The sequence below is a fragment of the Poecilia reticulata genome, chromosome 4 (genome assembly GCF_904066995.2).
Source record: "Poecilia reticulata chromosome 4, P_reticulata-male-v2, whole genome shotgun sequence".
Taxonomy (NCBI): domain Eukaryota; kingdom Metazoa; phylum Chordata; class Actinopteri; order Cyprinodontiformes; family Poeciliidae; genus Poecilia; species Poecilia reticulata.
In genome coordinates, this window is record NC_088833.1 from 27,438,996 (window position 1) to 27,458,840 (window position 19,845).

General features: G+C 39.0%; 2 protein-coding genes across 5 annotated transcripts in view; one reads left to right on the top strand and one right to left on the bottom strand.

Annotated features, from left to right (window-relative positions):
* Nucleotides 1-8,758, bottom strand: part of gabra5 (gamma-aminobutyric acid type A receptor subunit alpha5) — a 33,730-nt gene extending 24,972 nt beyond the window's left edge. The window contains exons 1-5 of one of the 3 annotated variants that reach the window (XM_008407637.3): nt 8,615-8,758; nt 6,768-6,852; nt 6,532-6,656; nt 3,900-3,967; nt 3,060-3,280 (exon numbers count right to left, since the gene is read on the bottom strand). In XM_008407637.3, coding sequence (XP_008405859.1) covers nt 3,060-3,280; nt 3,900-3,967; nt 6,532-6,656; nt 6,768-6,850 — 497 coding nt within the window. In that variant the 5' untranslated portion in view covers nt 6,851-6,852; nt 8,615-8,758. Of the gene's footprint in view, nt 1-3,059; nt 3,281-3,899; nt 3,968-6,531; nt 6,657-6,767; nt 6,853-8,147; nt 8,241-8,290; nt 8,537-8,614 lie in introns of those variants that run through there. The other 2 variants (XM_081606615.1, XM_081606616.1) reach the window with 2 other exon arrangements.
* Nucleotides 1-19,845, top strand: part of gabrb3 (gamma-aminobutyric acid type A receptor subunit beta3) — a 61,271-nt gene that overhangs the window by 19,372 nt on the left and 22,054 nt on the right. Inside the window, exons 2-4 of one of the 2 annotated variants that reach the window (XM_008407635.3) lie at nt 11,435-11,482; nt 15,073-15,164; nt 15,294-15,361. In XM_008407635.3, the coding sequence (XP_008405857.2) occupies nt 11,435-11,482; nt 15,073-15,164; nt 15,294-15,361 (208 nt within the window). Of the gene's footprint in view, nt 1-11,434; nt 11,483-13,445; nt 14,992-15,072; nt 15,165-15,293; nt 15,362-19,845 lie in introns of those variants that run through there. The other variant, XM_008407636.3, reaches the window with a different exon arrangement.

The window sequence follows — 19,845 nt, forward strand, 5'->3', positions numbered from 1 at the left end:
AGCGCAGCGCTGCGTATGGCGTTGTTGTGTTTAGGCCTGTCGCAATAACACATTCTGCCGGACGATAAACTGTGCCAGAAGTAATAACGATAAACGACAATATTGTTGTTTCGAGACCATTTTCAAGTGATATAATGGTAATGATGCAAGGACACATTCTCAAAAATCGATAAACCTTAAATTCTAATAAACATTTAACACTGGAGCTGGAAGATGTTTTGAATATCTAAAATAAATGAAGAGAAACAACAAATAAAACAAGATTTTATAGAATGATGAAGAATCTGTACGCAAAACTGTCCTTTCAAATGACGGGCTAATTGAGATCAAAGCACCAAACTGAACACTTTTTTAATCCAGTTTTTTGTAGAAAGAAAGAAAGAAAAGAGAAAAAAAAACATGAATCATGCAAATGTAAATTATTCAGCTCGTTTTATGATGCAATGCGATTCATTGAGTTATTACTTATTGTGACAGGCTTAGTTGTGTTTGTATAAAGCCTTCATAGATCCAACAACACATTCACAGCGTCCGCACCTGTCAAATCGTTTCACTGTTTGTCACGATACAACCACAATTCGATACATTTTATTCTGATTTTATGTAACTTGGACCAACACCAAATAGCGTGTAACCGTGAAGTGGAAGGAATATATGCTTTTCTGGTTTTATGACTAACAAAATCTGAAAAGTGTGGTGTGGACTTGCTTTCACTGCAATTACCTCTGCAAATCTCGACGAGCTTTGTACGTGTAAAAACTGATACTTCTTGTTCAAATTTTCTCTACCAAACCTCAAAGGCCTTCAGAGGAAAGTCGTTTTATCGAGACTATTTACTAATAGCTTGACTTCTGAATTAGGGGTTTATGATACTGTTTATCAATTATAGTATATAACTAATGATGTTTTTTTAAAACTGTCCATATTGTTGAAATTGTAAGTTTGACTATTTTCTCTACAATGAGAGAATCAATAGATGTTAATAAATTTGAAAATATGATTAAATGCAGTAATTATGTGTAGCTTGGGGATGCAAATCACACTTCTTCTATATGTGTGGTGTCCTAAAGAAGCATTGGTGTCTTTTTCAAGAGCAGTATTTGTATTTATGAGGCTATAATTGCTATGAGTAACTTAAAAAAAGGTAATAAATACTTCTTGTCATCATTTTTATTGTTATCGCAGTAGTACCAAAAAATATTGTGATAAAGTTTTCAGTCTGTTTGCCCATATCCTGAAGGAAAATTAGTTGCGTTGGACTTTAGTTTGTAGTATCGGAGTAAAGAGGAACAAAGATAAATGAAGATCTTATGTGTATAGTTTTTAAAACCATGCTTTGTTTTCCTCTCTAATTTATGGCTAAGTGCTAGTTTGTTCTGATCTGTTAAATAAATATAAGGATTATTTTCCAAAGGACTGTATTCCTGACTGCTCCTGAGTTTCCACAGCAATATAAAGAAGAAGAAAAAAAGAATATATGTGTTAAAAAGGTAACTATGGTGGCGCTACAGAGAGTGAAGAAGGTCAAAGCAAACATTTGAAATTCGCCTGACCCCTCAGTTCAGAGTACGGGGACAAACACGATGCTGCGTCAGTGCCGGGTCGGCGAAAACAAGTGTGTGGGCTGTTTTCAGTGCAGCGGTGCTCCAAAAAAAAAAAAAACACTCAATGAAAAGAAGCAGCAGGTCGAGGTTTTAGTCATACCGCTGATGCTAATTGGATTGCACAACATGTTTCACTCGGCTCTAACCAATCAGTAGCTGCGTTTCCATTACAAACGTGTTGATTTTCTGCTAATGTCGAAACAAAACATAATTTCATGTTTGTGGCATTGCCGTTAAATCCATCCATCCATTTTCTTACACCCATGTCCCTTGGGGGTCGGGAGGGGTGCTGGTGCCTATCTCCAGCTAATGTTCCGGGCGAGAGGCGGGGTCACCCTGGACAGGTCACCAGTCTGTCGCAGGGCAACACAGAGACAGACAGGACACACAACCATGCACACACACACTCACACCTAGGGACAGTTTTAGAGAGACCAATTAACCTGATAGTCATGTTTTTTGACTGTGGGAGGAAACCGGAGTACCCGGAGAAAACCCACCATGCACAGGGAGAACATGCAAACTCCATGCAGAAAGACCGGGGCTGGGAATCGAACCCAGAACCTTCTTGCTACAAGGCAACAGCTCTACCAACTGCGCCACTGTGCAGCTAGTTTGCCGTTAAATAAGAAATGCTATTAAAGTCACACGTGAATAAGTTTGTCCACATGGTATTGTCATTAAAAATCATGCTGTGGCATCGACCTCCATCTGCTTCCTGTCGTCTTCTTCTTTGTCTTCTTCAGTGGCAACATTCGGCTGTTGATCGTGTGTCTCGTTTGATGTGGAATAAACAGCACCCATTGCAGTTTTGCAAAATAAACCAATTTCAATATGGCCACAAAACCGCTTCATACTAGAGGCAAAACTTTTTATAGAAAAACAAGATTTGACCGAAATTGCCGTGTTTCCATTAAATAAATTTAATTTCGAAATGTGAAATTGTGCGACTGCGTATTGAATGAAAACACAGCTAGTGTTGTGAAGCACACGGCCTGATTGAAAAAGAAACAGTGGCTGCTTTTCCATTGACTATGAAGTTGGGCAATTTGAATTTTCAAAAATAAATTTGCTTGGTGGAAGCAAATCAGTTTAGAAAAAACCTTCAATACGTTTTGGTGCTGGGATGAGGTTTATCTCATAAAACTGCAATGCAACACTTTCTTCGCATCACACAAATCACATGATCAAAAAACAGATGTTCCTCTGGCGCAAACCATGAAGAAGACAGGAAGTGGTAGGAGGATGATGGCACCCTGTGGTTTTTAATGACTTATTGACTGAACAAACTAATTTCCGTGGGATTTTAGTTGCGGGTCTTATTCAGTGGAATCACTGCATTTTTCACAATTGTGTTTTTTTCCGTGTTATCAGAATATCGACAAACTTCGGAGCACATTTGCAGTTGAAACGCAGCCGCTGATGCGGTGGCAGGACGGCGGCCTGAGAGCCCACCTCATGGTGTAGAGGAGCGTCCCGTCGTCTTTCAGCCGCAGCAGCTTGTTGGGCGTGGTCATGTTGTGCGCAATGGACTTTTTCCCGTTGAGGAAGAACGTGTCGGGGGTCCAGATGTTGCTGGCCAGCAGGTTATTCAGGGCCAGCATCTCCATCGGGCCTTTGAAGCAAAGCCTTTCGTCTTTCCAGCTTTGACGGAAGAACACGTCAATGGTGTATTCCTGCAGAGAAAGCTTCAGCTGCATCAAACTAGGACTTTATGTAGACGTAAATAATGCAGTCTCCCCTCTGATTGAGCAGATTTGTTCGGAAGCCGAGAGCAGACATTTTTTGCGATGTTTTTCTGGAGAAAGCAAATTACTCTTGAGAAAACAAAGATTCTTTTCTCAAGATCACGAGACGATTGGTGTGTGTGTGTGTGTGTGTGTGTGTGTGTGGGTGTGTGTGCGTGTGTGTGTGTGTGTGTGTGTGTGTGCGCGCGCGTGCGTGCGTGCGTGCGTGTGTGTGGGTGCGTGCGTGAGTGTGTGTGTGTGCTAAACCTGTCTCTAATGTCAGGTTCTCCTTGATCTGACATTGTCAGCTTGAGTTTGTTCTCGACAAGGTCTAAAGGACACTGAGAAATTGATCATGAGCATTCAGGAACACATCATCGTCTCCTTATCTTGCAAAAACGGCCATTGTTACTTTGTGATAGAGACACAAATATCTCATTAAATCAAGAGCAAATGCAACTGTGATCAGCTTTCGTACATTTGAATCATAATTTCCAGATAATAAACCTTTTAATAACTGTGTAAAAGATTCATAAAAAGAACTAATCCGGAGGAAAATACTGCGTACCATTTCCGTGTCAGAGACCGGACCGAAGCTTGTGACAAAGATGTTGGTTTTGATCTCTGTCACCTTCTCTGTTGGAAAACACAGGAAATTATTAAATTGAAATCTTAAGTATACAAATAATTATTATCCAATTATTAAAGTCATGGTCAGTAGATTATTCCTACTGAGATAAATCTGTATATTTCACCTACTCCACAGGCGTAAGTTGTGGTGTTCCTCTAGGATCTATCTTGAGAACTTTTTTTTGTGTGTGTAGTACTATGTATTCCTCAAACACTGCATATCCAGAGAAAGTTATTTTGAAACTTTTTAAAATTCCTTGTTTTAAGTAATCCCTGAGAAATACATTTAAAAATTTGGAGTGCTAATTTCTACAACAATATGCTCCTTTGAGGAGTGACATTTCATTTCACCGTTAAGCAGATGACATGCAGTCCTTAAGTCAAGTAAGATCAATTAACGAAGAAAAAGCGTGGTCAGTTTTAATCTGGTGCTGCTCCAAAACACATCAACTCTACGTCAAAAATATGTTTCTTACAACTCTTAAGCATGGCAACCCTAAAATCAAGGCTCAGGAATGAAGACAGCTGACATCATCCAACATCAGGAAGTACTGTGTGTTTTATTTTTTGTTTGTTTGTTTTTTCTGCAGCTGGTTAGGAATTCAGCAGCCAGAAATCCTACTGGGACCGGAAAAAAGCAACAGAATCACTGATGTTAGCCTCTTGTTAAGCACAGAATCAATTAAGAAAAAATCCCTAGTAAAAATATATATTAATGAATTAATGCATTTAAAGGTTTGATTTTTTTTTTCCAATTGACCAAATTTGGTGACAGTATTGTCATAAATAATAAATGAATAAGTAATTCCAAAATAGAAGCCGGAGCAAGTATATTTAATATTAAATATACTTATGGTGAATTCATAATTAGCCTGACTGCAAGTATAAAAACTGTATTATGCTTAGTACATAACTCAAGGTCCGGGGAACGAATTCGGCCCACCATAACTTTTAATGTGGCCCTTCAGACTCTATGGCCACATTAAAAGAACTTTAAAGATAAGTTGTGCTCTTAAATATTATTTTATCAATCAAATCCAAGGATTTTATCTTCATACAGCCCAGTTACTTGATTGTGAAAATATTTTTTTCATTTCAAAAATCGAATGCAGAGACAGCTGTTTTAAAAATACTTTTAGTTTGTTACAAAGTAGTTTTATCAATACACTCTGCCTTTTCAGGAAATCCATGATCATGACATGGCCCAAAGTGAAAATGAGTTTGACTTCCACACAAGTGAATTCATTTTGCTTTCATTTGTTGAGGTTTTGTATGGACTGTCGTTTGAAAGTATTTCCAAACTCCTTTCAGCTTTTTCTGTGCTCGGGTCACCAGAGCTGCTCCTTTAAGATGCTTTCAGTGATGTCAAAACTCTAAATATGGCACTGACTTTTGATTGCCTTAGATTACTCTGGCAATTTAAGTTGTCAGTCATTTATGTTTTGGGTCATATTTTTAACATTTCTTAATCAGATTTTACTGATTTTAATATTTTAGTTTTTCTTTCCTTTAAGATTTTTTTTTTGCCTTGTTTTGGGGTTGGGGATAAGAAACATATTCAGCATTTAAATCAACTACATTAAAAAAAGAAAACAACTTATGGGGTAGTAATGTGTAGCAGTATATGGCGTCCCATATACTGAGACATTAGCCCTCGTTCCAGCTGTCTGGGGCTCAGTTCCCAACCCGGGGGCCTTTGCTGCATGTCTCTCACCTTTTCCTGTCGTATTTACTGCAAATAAAAGTCACTAGTGGCAGAAAAACCTCTACAAATCTAATTTAGTTTAACTGAAGCATGCAGACTTTGGTGACACCTAGTGGTCGCAATAAAAAAGACACTTAAAACTGATTATTTGCAGCACATCGTCGTCACCTTCCTAAAATAATGGCCCAGGTCATTATAATTTAGGCAAAAAAGAAAGAAAAGACTTAGGTCGTTATATCAGGACGGTGATGATATTGAAAACAGACTTTTCCAATTTTCTTTAAGGATTGAAAATGCCAGTTTTTTTTTTCTCCCTAAAGGCTACAGCATTTTCCTACGCATAATAGAAAAATGTCAAATTTTCCAGCAGATTTTTTTTTATAAAGCTTTAGCTTAAAACTAACAGAAATTTAAGGATTATGCCAATTAAGCTGAGTTTTACTAAAATAAAACTGAAAAGTGAATCACAGATAGTTATGTGGTTTAAAATAAAAAGGTTAAAGTTCTTAGTTTTATGTATTTAATAAATATACTGAAAGAAAGCTGATCTTTCATTCTTTGACCACACTACTCACCGATCAGAGCAGATCCAAATCTTAGCTGTAACTATACTGATTCATCACCAGTGCAACTAAGACAAAAATAGCTTCTTTTTTTTTGTTTGTTTGGTTGTTATGATGTTAAATCTCACTGAGAGAAGGTCGGATCAGATCAGCTTTGTCTCGTATCACAGAAACATTTCTTCTTCTGTAGAGATCAAACTGTGGTTTCATAAACACCTCCTTGTCCTTCAGTAATATTCAAGCGCTCCTAATCACAGTTGTGCACAAAGAGTTGTAATGGCTTATTGATCCACCGGACTCACCTCCCAGACCGGGCCGGAGTCTGTTGTCGTAACCGTCCAGCAGTCCGTCCAGGATGCGGGTGAAGATGGTGATGTTGTCATTTATCTCCGCCTGTTTGGGGGTTCCGGCTAAATCCTGGGAGAGGCTGGATGAAAGACAACTTTTTGTTGTTTTTCTTTTTTGGGGGAGGGGGGGTGTTTATGGTAACTCACTGCACCTCTGCAATATGCAAACACGCCAGAACTCGGTTCCTCACCTCAGATGGCAGGTGCTGCTCACAAGCAAGACACAGAAGCATAGACGTCTCATTGCAACGTTGAAGCACATCCCATCGCCCATTCCTGAAAACACACACATACACACGCATATATATACACACACACACACAAAAACAGCGGCGGCTCCAGCATGAATGGTGCAACATTAAGGATTCCCAAAATCAAGTAAAAGATCAAACTGTGCTTTATAATTCAGAATTTAGTGAATAATAATTGAGGTGAAATTAGAACTGTCTCTATGTCTATGGACATTTTTGAAGAAGAAACATGTGGATGAAGTTTAGATTTCCTAAAAAAAAAAAAAAAGAAGCAAAACATAGAACGAGCCCTATAATTTGGCACCGATTAACAAATTGAGACACCAACTTCAGCAGCAGCATCAGCAGTCCCACACTGAACACACTGCAAAATGATTGTCAACTACAAAATACGTCAGTACTGAAAAACCTGCATGTGTTCACCTTAGTAAAATAATGACCCAAGTCTTTTTTTTTTGTTTATTTATTTTTTTAATGATTTTGATTAAAAAAAATTGCATAAATTTTTTTTTAATTGCCACTTCTTTTATGAGACAATGTGATTTTGGTATAAAAAAATGACAAAGGCCATTATTTTAGGATGTCATAGTTGACTAGATTTATTATGTTTGTTGTACACTGTGGCCGCCCCACAGTCCGTGCCGCTCTGGGCAGAGAGCCACACTGACATTGTCCCATTCATACTTTAAGCTACAGTGACTGGGAATTTCACCAGCAGCACATCTTTAAATAAACTACATTAGATTTGATATCTTTGCAAAAATGAAAATAAAAAAATTGTTATGCCCAATTTCAATAAGATAAATGAATTCACACATAGGATTATGATGATTTCAGATTTTTTTTTTCCTTTTTTAATATATATAATCGTGTAAAGCATGAAAAAAAGAGCCAGCATGCACTGAAATCTCCAGATCAGGTGTGTGCAGGTAGCCAAACACAGTCGCCCTCCTCTCTGCGCAAGAAGACAACATTCCTTAAAAAAAAGGAAGAAAATTAAAGCACACATTCAAAAATGCTAAATTCATCCTTACATCAGAGCACCCCTTCTGTTTTGGACATCCCCCCCAACCCCCCCCAACCCCCCGTCACCTCACGCAGCCCACCCGCTTCTTGTCTTCCACGCGCTCATTAGGTTCCTCTCCACTGAGGCTTTCACGCAGGAAAATACCCTCAACCTCAGACTGTCTACACGTCCTGCACCACACCTGGAGCTCGGTGAACTCGGTGAATCATCATAATCATCATCATCATTATCATCCGCCGCACCCCCCCCCCCCACCCCCCCGCCACGCACATCCACGACACATCCCAACTAACCGACGACGAAAATCCGTCACGATCTCGACAGAAAGCTCCCCTCTCATCTGAAAGTCTAACCGACGCAGCAGCGTCTCCTCCTCCGATGCCCCCCCACACACACGCACACACACACACACCCCCACACACACACACACACACACCACACGTCCCGCTACATCTCCCTCTCTGCTGGCGGACGCCGCCGCGCCGCTCCCGCCGCATGTGCCGCAGTTCGCCGAATCTCACCACGACAGAGGATCAAACTTATGCTGCCCTCTCAGACGCAGATTCATTTACACCCCGACCCGCTCCTGTAAAACAAAGACTGCTGCTTTCAATGTCAGCTACAGCTCTCCCCGGAACGATTATAAAAATAAAATAAAAATGAAGAAGAAGGAAAAAGAAAGTAGGCGGCAGAAACGAATAAGGGTCCCCCCCCCACTTCCTCCTCCTCATCCTCCTCCTCTACAGCTGTGCGGACTGACCATCCTTTAGTTGGTCTCCGAGGTGCCGCACGGCGAGCTTTGCACTAAATCCAACAGTGTGTTCAGCGGGAGAGGACGTAGTAAGATCCGGAATCCACTGCGCACTGAGCAGAACTGGGCGAGAGAGCAGGAACAGCAGGAGGATGTGTGAGGGGAGAGAGAGGAGGAGGAGGAGGAGGAGGAGGAGGAGGGGTGGATGGAGAGAGGGTGAGAGGAAGAGAGAGGAGTCAAGAGAGACATGAAGAAAAGATTCAAACCATCTTTATCTTTCTACAACGCAGTTGCTGGAAATGAACGCGCTCATCTGACTCACCTTAATGTTCTTTGACTATATACGCACTTTTAGTACCGCGGTCCCGCAGAGCCAAATGTGTTCTCTATTAGTTTTACAAACATGACTACGACGGCATATTAGGGGCATAAAAAAAATATCTCAGAAATTTTCTAGAAAAAAAAGGAAATTTTGGAAAGTCAAAAATGTGCTAGAGCAGTGGTCCCCAAACTACGGCCAGCGGGCCGGATCCGGCCCGCCTCCACATTTGGTCCGGCCCCCTGAACAATACCAGAGAGCATTTAGATATTTTTTCATATACCGTATTTTCCGGACTTTAAGCTGCTGATATGTGGATTTTTCTTCACCCACCAGGGGGCTCTTTAGCAGGAAGTCAATCATTGGAAGTCAAAATTGGAAATAAAGGAAGAAAGTGCCCATTAAAACAGAATTTGGTTTTAATAGGGAATTGAAATTTGAGAATATTGTTGATCAGTTAAATAGCATTGAGGGGAAAAAGAAGATTTTTCGTTTTAAAAAAAAATAATACTAGGATCATTATGAGAATTTGAGGTATATATATTAGGATCCAGTAGATGGCATTGGTGCAATAATAATGGATGGAAGCTGCCGTTGAGATCTAAAGAAGAAGACACCCATTTTCATTTAGCACATGCTAGTAGCAGACACAAAGGATCAGCACTTTTACTGTTACAGTTACCATTTGGAAACTACCAGAATCAGTTCAGCAACTTGGCAACTTTTTCTTTTTCAACCGTAATAAATGTGATATTCAATTGACCTGTTATGACTCAAATTTTGGGTGTCCGCCCCCCTCTGCAGCTGCTGCATCGTTGTGGAAAACCTGGAGCGGCAGAGATGTCTGCGACTTATATGTGTGTGTTTACTGGTTTAAAAAAAAAAAAAAAAAACTTTGGGGTTGTGGCTTATAGTCTGGTGCGGCTCATAGTTCAGAAAATACGGACTATAATCCTTCCTAGATATTTTTTTGAAGAACCCAGAGAGGGTTATTTGGTTATTATTTATTTCATTAATAGTGTTATTATTTATCTCCTGGCTTTTGTTCTGTGAAGAACCCAGAGAATGTTATTTGATTGTGCTTTCTGGAAAACAATAATTTTTTACATGTAGGCACTCCTGCAAACGTCACACTTATTCTGTTACAAACTGACTCCGGCCCCCAACAGAGAAGGGAAAAAGTTATGTGGCCCTCACAGGAATAAGTTTGGGGACCCCTGTGCTAGGGAAAACTCAGAAATTTTGAAATTCATTTCCGAAAATTTCTAGTAAAAAATAAAAAAAGGTGCATTTCTGGAAAGGAAAAGTCGCACATTTTCTAGAAAACAAAAATCTGAAATTTTCTAAAAAAAAAAAAAACCTCAAAATTCGAAAATTTCCGACTTCTGAAACTCAGAAAATTTCCCCAAAAATGTAACATTTTTCAAATTTTATGGCGGAAATTTCTTCCTCCTCCTCCTCCTCCTCCTCCTCCTTTTTTTAATCTACAATGGCTCTAGTGCGCTAACGTGGTATTCATAGCCTTGAACTTCATGACATTAGTAGCCAGGGAAGCAAAAAAGTGGGTGTGCACTGAATGTAATGCAAAGAGGCGCTGCACTAAAGGGGGCGCCAGACATGGGGAGTGGGGGGTTGGACTATTTCTAGTCAGCATTTTTTGTATGTGTGTATAAATTGTGTGATTAAACTTTAGTGACTCTATATTGGGAACTGGTCCAGTGTTATTTATGCTATTTCATGATCAAGATGTCCAATGAGTCAGCAATGAGTGTGAGGACCGCCTTTTGTCAAACTACATCAACTCGATGTGATACCAATGCACTCTTTATTCTGAAGCACAAGTTTCATTCTGTAGTTTATTGGTTCTGATGCATCTAACGTTGGTGCAAATGTCATGAGAATTTGTCCTGTAGCATCTAGCAAAGTGAAACTATTCCTTATATAGGCGTTTGTTTTTTTCAAATCCACATTTCGTTGCAAAGTAAGTTCTTAAAAAAGAAGATAAATATTGTGGACATTTTCATAGCAATTAAACAAAACTCTTGCTATAAAGTAGTTTATTAAGCTCCACTAAAACAAGCTGGTAAAATAAACTCAAACAATGCCGGCCCTGATTTCTAAAAGGCTACTGTCACACTCTTTCCTCTGTTTTTTCATGGCCTAAGTGGGACACGCAGCTGAAAACTGCTGCTTTTGTTGTCGGTGGTCTAGATTGCAGGAGACGAAAATATGTCACACAGAACCTCTGCACATCTACTTCAGCGCTCTCTGCTTTTCTCCCAAAAATGTGGATCGAATCCCATCCACACGGGTCGGGTGAAAAGACGGGTCGGGTGCCACAGAAAGACAGGAAAGTCGCGGCGATGTTTGACGGTGTGTGCTAAAAGTGGACAAATCTTGAAACGAAGCGCCCTGGAACAAGTCCGAGACAGTGAAAGTCAGCAATGCAACAACAACAGCTAAATAAATAAATAATAATAATAATAATGCTTGCTCTTCTGTTTTCACAGGAACGCCGTGGATGGGAATAAAAAGCTGTACGCCATTTACGATACGAGGTAAGGGAACTCCTCGCTCTCTGAAGGGAAGCAACAATAGGAGGCTTTTTTGCAAATGTTTTGAAATTTGCTGACAAAAACTTGTGCTGATCTCTTGCACAAATCAGAGAAATGGTTTCTGAGGGTCCAGTACATTCCAGCTCCTTGCTGCATTATTGAACCTCCTTCTCTCTCTCTCTTTCTCTCTCTTCCTCTCTCTTTCTCTCTCAACAACAAACGCATTAGCAAGCCAACAATAAAAGCTTAGAAACATTCTCAGGAAATCCTCACCAGTAACTGTAACCACTAGGTTGTTTGTTTTCTTTTGGTCGTGTTCCACTAGTAGAAGAATTTCGCTCCACTACAAATTAATACAGGTAGGAGAAGACAGTATACTGTAAAGCTGCAGTATGTAACTTTTATAAATTATGTTTTTAACGTGTTAATTAAAATATCAGATAGATAATCTGTGAAAAGAGTGATCTCCTCCACCTCCTCCCTGAGCTGCTATTGCCCTCGGAAGAAACGCACCGGTCCCGATCAAAAGCAACCAATCAGAGCCAGGAGGAGGGTTTTACTGCTGTCAGTCAAGCTCATGTACTCACTGGGGAAACAACTTATTGTTACACGAAAACCGTTTATCGATGGCTGTGCTAGCTAGCCTTAGCATTCACGACATGCTCTGCTAGCTTCAGCGTAGCTTAAAGGAAATGGGGGGGGGGGGGTGATCAACCACAGGAGGGTGATTGACAGCGCTGAGACCCGCCTCCTGTCTCTGATTGATTGTTCCTAGTTAGCACTGGGAGCAATGGGAGGAGGCAGAAAAGCTTGATTTTTTTCCTTTTTTCAGATTATTTGTCTCATACTATACTGTCAATACATATCAACCGTTTCAAAAAATATTTGCATTAGTAGAAATTGTTTCTACCAATGCAAGTTACTAGAAATTTGCATTAGTAAATTTCTACTAATGCAAATTAGTAGAAATTTGCTTTGGTATATTTGGTTCTCTACCAAATCTGATCTGGAGTCACCAAATCTGACTCCAGCCCAGGAGCCCACATCCTTGTAAATCCGGCCCTTGGTGCCCAGCCAAAATTTTTCTCTGACTCCAGCTCTCTGTGGGGGTGAAGTATTTAGGATGATTTTCAAAGGTACCTTTTTCCCCCACACACACATTAAACTTTGCACAAGTTCTGAAAGAGTTTATGTACTTTCACTTCTCTGCTGTGTCCCCTATGGTTTGTCCAAACTGCACAAGAACTTCTACTGGCTTTCAACAGCGGACCCTCTTCTTTCTGTTCTATACAGGCAGATTTGTGGAGTGCATAACTCATAGTTGTCCCGTATAAAAGTGGTAGAGATATGCATCAACAAACAAAAAATAATAATAATAATTGCAGATGCAGTTGAAGCAAAGTGTGATTCTGCAAAGTTTGAACTCAGAAAGGCAATATGCAAATGCACAGCACAATATTTTATTTGTAAAACATTTTGAATGTACATCATTTTCCTTTCATCATCACTCACAGTCCCAATGAAATACACTGCAGTGTGTTGCTGTAATGGGACAAAATATTACAAGGAGCAAATTACAAATAAACAGAAATATTAAATCAGTGATTCTTAAGAATAGGGACAAAATGAGTTTTAATTTTCCCCCAATTTTTTTTTATTTCTCAACCTTATGTATGCAAATATGACAAATAATGTTTTGGAAATGTAAAGATGATAAGATTCAGGCTCCCAGTTGCAACATTTAAAAAAAAAAAATTACATTTTTAATCGACCTGACCCAGAACTTTGTCATCACCATCTGACAAAAATAAATATAAAATAATTTATAAAATACACTATTAGTAATATTTTTTACTCATTTTTACGGACAAATGCTTCTCAAGAAACAAAAAAAAAAAGAACATTTAAAACAAAAAACAACCAAAAGTCCATCTGATGGAGTTGACAGAACTGAAGGTGGTGACAAACTAGTGAGTAAAAAGAAATACTTGATACATGTGAAGTAATGCAATTTATGTAAAATACATTAAGATGAATGAATTACACATTTATGTGAGATTTGTCAACAATTTCACTGAAAGAGTCACAAAAACTCTAACGGAGTTGACATCTGACAGAGTTGACAAAATACCAAACTACCTCAATTTATATGACGTTATTCTGAAGGAGGTCATATTGTAGCTCATCAGGTCCATGAAATCTTTACAGTATACTAAAATTAAGCTTTTATTTCACAAAATTTCTTCAAAGTTTTGTAAATTGTCAGTTATGGAGTTGACGCATCATGGTTGTGATGAGCAACATAGGAATAAAACAGAAGAAAAAACTAAAGAATAACATAAGCTGACCAGAGCTAACTAGCCCTCTTGGCAAAGGAAGAGAAAGGAAGAGGTCATGAGGTCCGCAGAAGTTCTGGTGCCCCCCAATAATGCCTGATTTTTTTTTAATACTTTTTTTTATGTCTGACGGTGTTGACAAAAACTATAGGACAAATTTCAATGGAGTTGGGAAATATATAAAAATGATTTTTAATTCAATTTATTGATACTTTTATAATTATTTATATGAATACTTATACTTATTTGTCATAATATATTATTTTAGTATTTCTTTAATTGTTTTAAACTATTATAATGTATTGAGTTCTGCTCCAGGACAAGGGATTTTAAAGACACCATCCACCTACTATAATGTTTAAAATAAAAAAATATTCAGCAAACACCAGGAAAATATACATTGTTGTGCTCACATGACCCAGGTTAGTTTAGTCAGATATTTGAAAAAATTATATTTTGTATATATTTTATTCACATTTTGTGCCTTATCAATAGGACCTGTTTTGTCCCTTTCTCAAGAATCACTGAAATTTAGATACACATGGAGTCGCCTTAAAAGCAGGACCCCAGCTTTTACCGACTTTTGTTCTGAGCCTGTACATTATAAACTGCTTCACTAGCTCTGGTCCACACCGTAAAGAAACTGCGGCTGTAGATTTCTGAAGTCACGTGCTCTAATAATTAGATATGGCTCTTACATCATTTTCTCAACTCTGGAAACTCCTTTCAGGAGCCTTTCCTTTTCCCTTTCGGCTTCGCTCCGTGGTTTTTTACCGAGAGCGACGGTAATTAGAGCATTTTTAACGCCAGACAAAACTCCCCGTCGTTCGAGCTAAAAGTGCTTGGAAGCAGCCTCCACCCAGGATGATGCTGGGAGTGCGGAGCGGCCACCGTAGGGCGGCTGTGTGCGGCTCCGCCGTCGTCTCACACAGGGAAGGACCGTCCAAGTTACCGCGCCTGTGTCTGCTGAAGGCTGGCAACACAGACTGACACAGAGGCAGAAGTGATGGGGAACAACTCTCACCTTAGCTAGAGCTTCACTCGCACCTTCATTTGGTCATTAAAAATAGCCACACACCGAGAGAGTCCATAAGGAATGTGGGGGAGTCAGGGCAGGGGGCTGCTGGACGCTGTTTCACTGCCGCTGGTCGTGGCTGTGATGTGCTGCGCCCAGAGGTGAGAGCCTCTGTGGGGGCTCCAACCGAACACCAGAGTTTTCTCCACCAGGACTGACAACCTTTGTTTGTTGTTTTTCAGCGTCAACGAGCCAGGAAACATGTCGTTTGTCAAAGAAACTGTGGACAAACTGTTGAAAGGATATGATATTCGTCTCCGGCCAGACTTTGGAGGTATGACTCAGGCTATTTATTGCTATTGTTATATTTAGTATAAATGTTTCTCCAACTGTTCTTTTAATTTTAGGGCCGGTAAACCAAATTTTCCTTTATTTTATTGTATTTTGTTTATTTTCATTTTAGGTCCACCGGTTGCTGTTGGCATGAGCATTGATGTGGCTAGCATAGACATGGTATCAGAAGTTAATATGGTAAGTTTATACCTAAGCTGTTTGTGCTAAACTTTTATCACATTCTGCGAGATGGGTTGAGTTGCTTGGGTTGTGAACATCTTAGAACTGAGTTTTAAATGGGCAGTATTATGTAAAATTGACTTTTTTCAGCTTTACATCATGTTATCATATTATCCCCTCATCAAAAACATACTTTCATGCACGTTTGAGAAAGCCTTTCATGTTCCCATGGCAACCATTTAGCTTTGCAAATTGCTTGGCCACCTTCGAGGACGAAGCTCCTCCTCTGAGGTGCAGTTTACAAGCTTCTACCTCACAGAGCAGCACTCTGCCTCAGATCCCCTGCTCAGCTCCTTCAGACTAGCCAGCAGCAATTAGCAAACGCCTGGAGGAACTGTATATCTGCTGAGCTCATTATAGGAGCTACTTCTCAGTGCAATGGTGGTTAAAAAAAAAAAAAAGTAAGTGAAGATGGTCAGTGAAAAGTCTCATTTAGGCTCTGGTTTTCAAAGTCTAAAGTAAACAAACAAATTATCTCCCATATCATTACACCGCCACCATTGATGTAAGCCTAAGGGGAGTCCATGTCTTCCTGTTGTTTATGCCAAAATCTGATCGTACCATCTAAATATCACTGAAATTTTGACTCATTAAAGCAGGCAATGTTGAACAATTTGTCACTTGTCCAGGTAGTCAGGCTGTGTGATCTGTTGATTCTGTGGTCTGTTCTTATTTGGAGCGTAACAATATGAACATCTGGAATGTTCATATTCTAGATGTTCATATTATAGATTGAACATCTAGAATGTTCATTCTAGAATATGAATGCACATATTCTAGAATGTGTTCATAATATTAACATCGTTGTTAATATTATGTTTTTGTTAAAAGAATCAAGAGAGCACAAAGTTACTCGTATTTTCATATGTTCTTGAGGCTCTTATTGTGAAGGTTTCCAGGAAGTTCTGTCTTTGTTTATCTACTGCCTCCTGTTTCCACACTGTAGACGTTTGACAAACTAACAAAAAGTAAATAGTTTTGTCCGGCCAAGTTTAAAAGCAGAGCCTTGACTACAAGGCTGATAGTCCAAGAAAAGTTAGAAACAACTTAAATAAACAAACTTGGTGATTAAAGTCACTTAGAATTAGCTGTCAGGGTGATATGGAGGCAGAGGATTTGAATTGTGTTCTTGCATGTGGTAAGATGAAACGAAATCTTCAAGAAACCTCTCATGATTTGTCAGACTGACAATAAACCAGGTGCATTTAACACTTGGTGCAATTCAGTAGCTGAAATATCCCAGTTTTAATGAACATTAGAAAATTCTCTTTCCTATTTATTGTTATTCCAGTTAATTAGTACGATTTTAATGTACATTTTCGTTTAAAATTGTAGATTTCAGCATTAGAAATGTTATGTTGGTAATCAGGTGATTGCTGGTAGCAGTGGGATGCTGCTGCAGCCCATCTGCTTCAAGGTCACAGTGTTGTGTGTTCAGAGATGAGATTTCTTCACACCTTAGTCGTAACAAGTATTTCTTTTTTTTTTTTTAGCTGCTGTTCATTTTCTGCCATCTCAAACCAGACAGCCATTCCTCTCTGACCTCTGACACCAATGAGGCATTCTCATTCAAATAGCTGCTGCTAGATAATTTCTCTTTTTCAGAGAATTTTCTGTAAACCTGAGAAAAGGAAGAACCCCGTAGATCAGCGGTTTTTGAGACACTCGGGCTGATTATAACACTCTGCGTCCGAAACGACTCGAACCCCCCGTTTTCCTCCAAGTTTGAGTCACCTTTAATCTTCATCGGTGTTCAATTGAATTCTCTCCTGTTGCAATCATAACCCCTGAGCCGTTTATAGCGAGAGCACTACAAAAGTTTATGAATAATTTAGCAACAATTTACAAGTACCAACTGCATGTCCTGGCAGAACATGCTAATACTCGTGCACCAAAGAAAATCAGTGCCAAAGAAAATCACCAAGTCTAAGTAGTTAGCAAACTACTAGTGACCAAACCTCCTCCTCCTCCAATATATGATCCTCTGGTCTGTTTATTCGCTGTAAACATGCGTTACATTGGATTTGCATGTCATTCGAATGACTATGGTTTTGATATGTCACATAACCAGTTGAGGTGGAATCAGCAGATGGTAAACATCACAAACGGCAAACATGCATTAAAGGAAAACCAATGAAAACCTCAAAGAGAAATGTAGATAATTAATAGTTCATGTCCTGAAACCCATCATTATCTTCATTGCCATTTGCTTCACATTAGCGTCCATCAAAATGTCTGGACCGAGAGACGTATTCTGACTCAAACATTGAAAGATGAATCCCTTTCCTCAGGCTGAGAGAGAGTACATTTTTGCAGGTTTTTTAAAAAAAAATTATGTCTATGCATCAGAGGAATTTTATGACAACTTTTATTTGGTGCTGCTCTGTAATCTGGTAGAGTTTGATTTAACTCTTATTTTTAATAATTTTTTTCAGTGTTTAATTAGAGTTTACCGGAATTATATATACACATTTATCATATTGGTGCGTTGCTGGTTAATTGCAGTAAACAGTGCATGATGACTTGTGTGGGATAGAAAAGATACTTATTGGATGTGAGCGGTATTGACTATTGGCACATGTAACCTTTCAAATTCAAAAATACTTTATTGGATCCCAAATAAATATAAAAAAATTATTAATTATATACTTTACGTTTGATTTGATTTTTTTAAAAAAAATTGTTGATTTCTACCAACAAATTAGTTTTAACAGTGATTAAAGTGCAAAATGTTTCATAATGAAAAGGACAGGTAAATGTTACAGTGCTAACTTGCAATAGAAAAAAAAGAGGTCAAAAAAAAAAAAAAATATATATATATATATAAGCATGCTTTGGGGTTTCTGTGCTGATTAATTTTTTTGCGAAGCAATAAAAGCTGTGTAGCTCTTGAATTGCTATAAAATAAAGCTGTATTTCCTCCTTCAGCCCACTGGCTGCAATGTTGACACTATGAGATGCCATGAGACCTAAATTCTGAACATCATGGCATGGAGTGCATCCCAGTTTTCCATGTCTGGCATATAACCATTCAGTTTAGCTTTTAAACTGGTTCTATTGATCCTGTGTCCAGACAGAGGGATAATCAGTAAACCTAGCATTATGACCTGTTTGTTCTGAAGATCCTGCAGCTTCCACTTCTCTTCCTAACATGGCGCCTCCTCACCCCGACTCTCATACTGATAGGAGGAACCACAGAGCTCTGTTAGGTTAAAGCTCATCTTCTGAAGTTGGGATATTTTTCCTCCAACAGGTTCCAGAGGAATTACCTCAAACCAGATGTTGGACTGGATTTTATTTCACTGTCATTTGTGAATGTTAGAGCCTCATTTTCAACAGTGGAGCTATAAAGGTTGAAAACGGTTATCATATTGGAGAAAGTCTCATCAACATCAATATTTCCACTAAATAAGAGGCAAAAAACAAAATTGTTTGATAAAGGAAAATCCTCTCAGACTCTGAACCCGACAGCACCAAACTATTTTTTTTATATTAGACAATTAATTTAATTTCACTTAATTATTGCGGTAGAAGCCGTTTGCTTGTTAAATAGTTAATGAAACATATTTACCGTGTTTGATGTTTGTTGTAAATGACGTATACTCACAGATGAATGGGATAATTAGTCCAAGTTTGTCATTTATTGAACGTTCAGAAATTATAGCGACTGTGACGCACCAAGGCTAAGGTAAACAAAGATAAAACAACCCGAACAGGTGATCAACTCTAAACCACTCGCACCTTTTTACTCTCAGTCTCTCTCTGTCATTTAAGCACACTCACTGCCATGGCAACCTCCTGCGCTCCACAAGCCGACCAGAGATTACTTTAAAAACATAACATTCAGTCCGTTACGATATTAGGTTTGCAGGCTTGATATTTATTTTGCGATCATTAATAAGCCTCTCTGAACACAGCTGTGGTCGATTAGTTAATTTTAAACTCCTGCTCTGCTGGTTATTTTGGTAATGGAACTGAAACGCACAGAATTGCGCAACACTTTGTTGAAACAATAATCACTGAGATTATTATTGTTGTTTTGTCATTAATTTGAACACGTTTTGTTGATTTTTTTGTTGTTCTTTAATAATGTTACGAACGTTTTAAGCGAGCCAAAGGAGGACGTGCTGGTTTCAGCGTCCTGGCGGCGTCCAGTTTGTCACCTAATGCCGAGATCGACTCAAAACCTTCTGCGATTGACGTATTGTGCCCCTGCTCTAGTAAAGCACGAACAGTTCAGAAACAATATGAAATGGGGAAAAAAGCTATTAACTGATTAAGTCGTGTTTTAGACTGTTCTTGAAAAACTAATCAATCACGGCTGCTTAGTGGGTGCACTCACGGCTGCACAGTGAACCCATTGATTTTTACAGCTGACAGCCGCTCCATTCTCTTGCAGGTACTGCGTACCCCCGCTAAATCTTTTAGTGGTACGCAGTATA